Below are 7666 nucleotides of genomic sequence, written 5' to 3' on the forward strand. Positions count from 1 at the left end.
CTCACCATTATTTTACCCATTGTTTTATACTCTCATTGTTTATTTGTCATACAAATAAGCATTCCCTAAACTCACAGAGATTTTTTTTTAAAAAAACAAACTAAAAATAGTAAAAAATTCTCTTTTAAAGTGTTAAAAATGTACTTTTAAAACATTTTATCACTTGTCACTTATCTTTTTAGCATCTTACCGGGATTAATTTTGAATAGAATGTTTTTTCGTTTAGATTTGCACACACCAATAAAGCTCAAATATATTTGGTGAAAGGATTTTGTCTTCAAAACCTGTAAATTATTTTTCTCTAGTCCTGTACCAATGATATCAACAACTTGCTCCACTTTAAATGTTCCTATTTGATGTGGAGAAAATGAAAATATCACATCCTGGAAAAGAAAAGTCATTATGAGACATATGAGACAGAAAAGCAAAGAGAAAAGTTTTGTGTAATTCTCTCCATGCTTACTTCTAAGATAGGTGTTCAAAACTGGGCTCTTAGAATATGCCAGCTGCCACACATAAATTAGCAATATAAGAAAATATAAAACTGCTACACATTAGAACACCACAAAGTCTCTCTTGCTTATTTCTGGGACAAATTGTTCTCTCTTGTGCCCTGAGTTACAGGTTTGTGAAATTATAAGTGTTTCCATATTTGACTTAAATCTGGCAAAGTTTCTTCCATTAAAAGATATGTTATGTTACTCCAGTATTTGTGATTTACTGAAAGAAATTAAAAGGATCCTGCAAAGGTTTGGGTATAAATCAGTCTTCTAAAGTCAGTAAAAAATAAAAAATTTAAAGCCAGGAAAAACCTGGGTAAAGTTTCTTTAGTACTACAATTATTTTTTCCAAATTTAAAGTAACACTTGTTGCTTCCTGGAGTAAAGAGCATTAAAAGACTCTACATAAGGAGAAAAAAATTATATTTTTGGCTGATACTAAACGTCATACCTACTGAAATGAAATTGTTCTGGTTTACTTTAAAGAAATTCCACTGCTGGCCACTGTAAAGCATATCTACATAATCTAAGAGAAAGAGGTAATTACCTTTGCAGATTTTTTTTTAATTTTCCCTTTTTCAGGTGAAATATTAAAGTGAGCAGTCTTGCGGAAGCTGAATGTTACTGGAAGGGACTCGGATTCATTTTTGAATGTGCATAGAACTTGTGTTTGTTCACCCAGGAAACAGTCCATAAACTTAATAACTGGTCCTGGACTAAAAGTTAACATGAGAGGAAGCCCAGAACCTGTCAAAGCTAACTCCATGTGATGAGGATGATTCACTGCATTAGACAAACACAAAAAACAAACAAACAAACCTCACATACCTATTAGCTTACAAACAGAAAAGTCATACTATAGTTGTATGGTTGCAAAAACAAAATAATACCGTAATATAATATGATTTATAATGCAATTTTCTATAAACTTAACACAGACATGCTTACTTATGATGGCTGTTAGATAACATATTCCCTCATTAAGGAATTTGAGAGTGATCAAATATTCACTTAAAATGCACAAAACTGGTATTACCAAAGTGCTGGTGGCTTGCAAATGGCTGGGGTTTTTTTAATGTCCTCCAAATATTTACATTTATAATTAAGTTCTAGGTGTTCATTACCAGCATGCATATTCATGATACACGATTCCCTCCTCCTTTCTACTCACTGTTTGAAGAGGGTTTGGTGCTAAAGCATTAAAGATGTAAGTTACAATAACTTATTTGTATGGATATAAATAAAACAAACACAGGTTTCCCATAAAACTGCTAAGATGAAGAAATTTAAAAAAAAAAAACAACCCAAGATATACAGTTTTATCATCCATATATACATTTCTGATGGTGACTATACATTTCTGATAACATACTCGTGATTGCTGTGGCACCATCACTGAGGGCCTGCAGATAGCCATCTTTATTCCCAACAGCTTCAAATCTCAGAAACAGTACGTAATCTTGTTTCGGTGATGAGTCGTTCACTGCAAAGTCCCTTTTAAATTTTCTGTAAGAGTCACAATCTCTAATTACAGGATGGGGAAAAAAACAAACCACCAAATCCCAACCCACAGAAAAAATCAAGGCTTATTTTTAATCATCCAGTCTGGCTTCTTTGCTGTTGGTTACAGCTTGAACACATTATCTTTATACTTCCTTTCGGAAAATGGAACAGTAACAAATTTAAGCTCAACAGTATCTGTATGCTTATTATACGAGTCATTTGATATCTTTTCCAGTTTACAACAGTTTTCTAAACTAATATTACGTGCATAATCATCACTTATAATTAGAGTTTAAGTAAGGGAAAACGGCAAAAGCGCATTTTCTTTTTCTTTTCCTTATCCGAAGAAGAAATGTTCCTTTATGCTTACTTTTTTTTAGTGAAATGAAAGCTCTCCAAAATGTTTCAGTCTCTTGGTGATGAAATATATATATATTCTTTCATAATGCTGCACATATAGTATATCTTTATGAAATAAATCTGCAGTCATTAAAAAGGCACTTCATTTGACACTGTAGAACTCTCTCAACAATCGTTAGAGATTCAACATATTTAATGGGAGCTGCAATTAGTTCCCTTGGCAAAATCTGGTAAAATCCTTCTCGCAAAACAAGCTTAACCAATTCTTTGTTCAAATACAATCTTAATGTATTATAAAACATCTCCCAGATAATCAATTCAGACTTTGCTTTCTCATTTGTAGTATCATGCCAAGCAATTTCTTTTAACACGCATAAATACGTAAGAAGTCATTCAGAAAAAAATTTGTAGACACATTAACTTAAAATTATTTTCTCTAACACAGCTCTTTACAGAATAGTTTAGACCAATCAACTTGTGTGCGTGTGTCTAATTTGGACCACTCACTCACTTTGGACTAAAGCACAATGTAACCAAAGATTTCTCATAAGGTAGCAAGGTTCCTTGATTGGGAATGCACAAGATCAGGGTGGAAACATCTACATCTCTTGTTCTATTTTTGAGGCTTAAGTCTTGTAAAACAGCATCTGCACTTCTCTGAAGATCTGTCCCCTAAAAAATAATCAAAATGTGGAATAGTTCAGCCTGTTCTGCTTTCCCTTTTGTGTTTGGGGTTTTTTTATTCCCCTACACATACATTTTCATACCTTTCACAACAAGTAGAAAGACATAACATAAGTAATAGCACTGACATAGTTACATATCACATGGCTAATTAACCAATTTTTAAATATCGATTTCATGTCAATGTTTTTAATTCCCTTTTTTAAAGATGATGCTCACTCACATGATTTCACTGTCTGAGAACAACAAGTGAAACCACAGATGCTTAACATCTTAGAATACCAAAATATATTTTGGTAACTCCTACTAAATGATAAGAAATCCAGTAGGCCAAGCAAAACTGCTCAAAAAACCCCAACAAAACAAAAAAAAAAAAAAACACACCCAGGGAACATACTTAACTTTGTTAAGGTTAAGATGTCACACAGTGAAACAGAAATATCTGAAAAACTTAATTCCAAGGTTAAATTATAGTAAAAATTTGTTGGTTGGACAGAAGTTTCAGAAAGCCTATTGATCAGGAAATAGTATGACATAGTAAACACTACTAGAAGACGAATGTTGAGAAACAAAAAATGCAAAAGCAGAAATGAAAACAACTTTTCAACTGAAATAAAAATCAGAAGAGTTTCTTACCATCTCTCCTCCAATGGCATTGTCTTCCAGTACTGCTACCCAGTCCATACACTCAGGACTTTCATTGTATAAAGTTATTTGTTCAGTCTTTGAAGACCCAAAGTAAACTGGTCCAAAGTGAATGCATTCCAATATATTTCCACAAGACACTCCTAGAACTTTAAGAACTTGTTCAACCACAACAGCTTTGATCCATACTTCAGTGCAGCCATGACCTTCCAACTCCACTCTGTCAGTAAGAGTAGCAAGCAGCCAGAGGTAATGTAGAAAAGTGTTAGAAATAATCTGTTTGGTTTATATTAGGACATGCAAAACTGACCCAAATCAAAGCATTTAAATCACTGGCTTTCTAGTGAAAGTCAGTCTACTAGACTGCAGGAGACAGTAGCCGATTAACCAAGATGGGGTGAAGAAAACAGTGGTGTTAGCCTGGTCAGCAAAGGAAAGGCAGAAAGCATGACACTCCGCAACCAAGAGGTTGAAACTTAGTAACCAAAGAAAATATCATATGAAGGAGGATGTAACTGTGAGGCAAAATACAGATATTGTCTTCCCTGTCACTCCAATAGACTTTTTCTCCTTTCATTTCATTTCCTTTTCCATCAGGCTACAAAAAGCAAGAACAGAAAGAACTGAACTTTAAGTCATATATCTTAATAATTTAAAACCAAACCAGGAAACACACACCCCCACCGCACCCCACAAAAAAAAAAAAAAAAAACCAACAACCACATCCTATTCACTATTATAAGAAAATAGGATTGAAAAGGACTTTCCAGATTGGTATCCACTTCCAAATTCTGGCACTTCCTAAAAAGTCTGTATTACCATTTGAAGAGAGACAAGGTAGACATTTAAAAATAGTCTATTCTTAAAAGGGTTAATGGTTGCAAATACATTCCCTCCATTTAAAATAAGATACTCCAAAGGACATCATGATGTTTCTGAGACTCCTGAAACACATAGATCCAAAAGAAAAATAGCAAAGTTATGGAAGCTAAAAAAAAGTAAGGAACACAGGACCTGTAGAAAAGTGAAAGATCTAAAAGCTTTTGGTTAGTTGTATACTGAAATGTGTGTAAACATCCAATATCTTTATGACTTATGAGATATCTTTAATAACACAGCCAGGTACTGCACCATTGTTCTGTGGATATAATATAATCATCAAATTAATTTAATAAAAATAAATGTGGAAGACAGCAACTGACACCTGGGAGCTTAACTTTATTAGATAAACATTCATAATAAAGACTAGAATTAATAACAGACAAAAATGTAATTTACAGAGCTGGATTTCTTCAGTCATACTCACTTTATCATTTCTCTGATGACTCTGGGTACATCTGTGCAAATATCCACTTTAACTGTCTTTATAGATTTCGGCTCTACCACTCCAGTGGTAGGTTCTATGTTAAGCAGGACAACCCCATCATACGATATTTTAAATGTACCTGAAAGAAGCAGAATAATAAACAGAATGTTACACAACAAAGTTGTAGATTTTTATTCTTCTGTTACACATTTGGAATTACAAAACACAATGCAGATATTCACAAGCAGTACTTTTTCCTATTGAAATAGGAAACAGAGTTAATCTTTTTCAAAACTATTTCTAACACAGAGTAGATCATTATTTCCAAGGTTTCTTTAAATATTACACCCACATGTCCAATGCCACTTTGCAAGTTGTGATTGTAACAGAAAAGGTACTCACATTCCAAACAAAAGCAGCTGTAAGTAACATTTTGTAAGTTACAGGATGTTTTATACACAGCCCTAGGCAGCTACCATAGCCAGAAAGTTAAGTACATGTTGCAGGTAACTACAGTTTTCATGATTTGGTGTGTACACAACACAATTTATTGCAGAAGAGAGAACAGTGAACATTTCTAGGTTATAAAAATATTTTTTAAAATGTGAAAAAATTATTAAATGTATATTTAACTAGCAACACTAATTATCTGTCATTATATCATAGATAGTAAGAAATTCTTTCAAATGATGTAGGAAAAATGCAGTGTTTGACCTCAGACAATAGATAACCTCTGATATGAGATCAGAAGCAGGAACAAAGGACTCATTTTGTGCATGGGATGCCATGTGAAATGCAATCCTTGAGTCACAGGCCAGCATACAGCACTTCCTGCAAAAAAAGCTGCCTGTTAGTGCGACCTGCTGTATTACGATTCACAGAGCCTACAGAAACACAAATTCAGCAGCTATTCCTTTGTCTGCCCTCAATACACTCTACACTAACCACCGCTTTAATTCTAATTTTGCCTGTGTCCAATCCTGTAAAACTCCATCATGCAGCCTGCATGCATCATGCAACAGAGTTTATAACTAGAAACAGTTCCTACACAACATAAGGAATTTCACATCATGCAAATTAGTTGTACATGCATATGTAATGTAGGCTATCTCATTTTCTTTACCTAATCATCATTCCTCAAAGAAAGAAGTTAGTATGTATGAGTAAGAGCTGATTATATAAACAACATACTACCTCTTTATGTTGAGCTGGCTAGAAAAAAAACAATTTTTCCTTTGCTTTTTGGAAAAAAAATTTAAAATAGAATAAAATTCTGTTCTAATTAGACAACCATTTGATTTTTTTTTTTTAAATATTGCAACCCATCTCTGTGTTTTTACAATCATGTATTTTCTGTTGGTATGATATTTTTTGTGGAAATCTATGAAGCAAATGTTCACCAAAATAATTAACTGCCTTAAATTTGTTGTTTGAAACTGAGCATAGTTGCCACCCTACTTCTGGAGAAAGGTGTCTACAGCTTTGCCCAGTGGAAAAGGCAGTCAAATAGGTTACTTGGATCATACAAGCATCCTTACGCTCCATTCTCCACGTTTCTTATACTCCCGGAAGGGTCCCTCACAGAAGTTGAAGTATGTGCATGTTTTGAAAGCTGTATGATCTCAAAAGCTATGGCAGCAAGATAAAAGACCACTCATTATCTTCTGGTAACAAATACGGTTCAATTCCAATCCTAGAGGACCTTAGCTCTGAAAGTACAGGGAGCTTGTAGTTGTTTAGTTAATAGACAGTTATTGGGATCACAGAATCACAAAGACAACAAAGCATGAGCAGACGTGATTTGCTACTATTTATGTTGGGCATAGAAAGCCAATGAGCAACTGTTATTTCTACATCTTTCAGACGGGACTCAAAAAGTAAAAAACTCCTAAAATCTGGCAAAGTTCTGAATTCATTTTTCTTCCCTAAGCGGAAACATAGTACTGCCTACAGAAGCAATGGGCCATTTATAGAACCTTTAGCTACAATACTCATATTCTGCATAACCCAGAACTTCAGTTAATTTCTACTTGGCCACTGAAGTGTTAACTTGCATAAAATTACATTTTCTAAGAAAACAAAATATTTGTATAATTTAATGCATACTAAATATTTACCTGAAGCTGATCCATGGTTAGCAATACTAATCTCTTTACTAATTATTTTACTGTTTGCAATCACCGCACCAAAATTAATCTCTGACTCAGTTTCCAGATAACAGCACGGAATTAATCTGCAGAGAAAAGACATGGTTATATTTTCCCAAAACTTGAAAATACCTTTGCATTTTTAAAGAAATTTGCTTCAGCACTCCAGTGGAAGAGAGTTGTCCTTTTCTCCCAGTTCTCCTACCAATGTTTATGCAACTCACTTCAGCAGTATAGCATATGCAGGGAAGATGTAAAAAAGATCTAGCTATCTATCAAGCTGTTTAATGACTAACTACTGTAACTTTAAAATGATACAGCTTTAAACAATTCGTCAAAATGGAATGTATAAATTTCTATTTAACTTTAGATACTTTATTATACTACAAAGAACTTTAAATAAAACTATCTTGAGTTAGTTGCATCACAAAATAAGACCAAAGTTAACATTCACTGTATTTCGTTATCAGCTGCCTGAACTAAAAGCAAAGAGAAAACATGCATGCCAGTTTCAATTTACA

At 33.7% G+C, this 7666-nt stretch overlaps 1 protein-coding gene across 1 annotated transcript in view; it reads right to left on the reverse strand.

Moving 5' to 3' along the window:
* The window catches only part of LOC104080387 (chromosome unknown open reading frame, human CXorf22), a gene marked incomplete at both ends in the record, with an annotated part of 15270 nt that extends 8039 nt beyond the window's left edge, over positions 1-7231 (reverse strand). Inside the window, 7 exons of the mRNA XM_009582763.1 lie at positions 191-383; positions 1048-1283; positions 1873-1994; positions 2875-3035; positions 3684-3912; positions 4999-5137; positions 7116-7231. Of these exons, the coding sequence (XP_009581058.1) occupies positions 191-383; positions 1048-1283; positions 1873-1994; positions 2875-3035; positions 3684-3912; positions 4999-5137; positions 7116-7231 (1196 nt within the window). The remainder of the gene's footprint in view (positions 1-190; positions 384-1047; positions 1284-1872; positions 1995-2874; positions 3036-3683; positions 3913-4998; positions 5138-7115) is intronic.
* Between the last annotated feature and the right edge of the window lie 435 nt (positions 7232-7666).

Source organism: Fulmarus glacialis, unplaced genomic scaffold (assembly GCF_000690835.1).
Source record: "Fulmarus glacialis isolate BGI_N327 unplaced genomic scaffold, ASM69083v1 scaffold9438, whole genome shotgun sequence".
Taxonomy (NCBI): Eukaryota; Metazoa; Chordata; class Aves; order Procellariiformes; family Procellariidae; genus Fulmarus; species Fulmarus glacialis.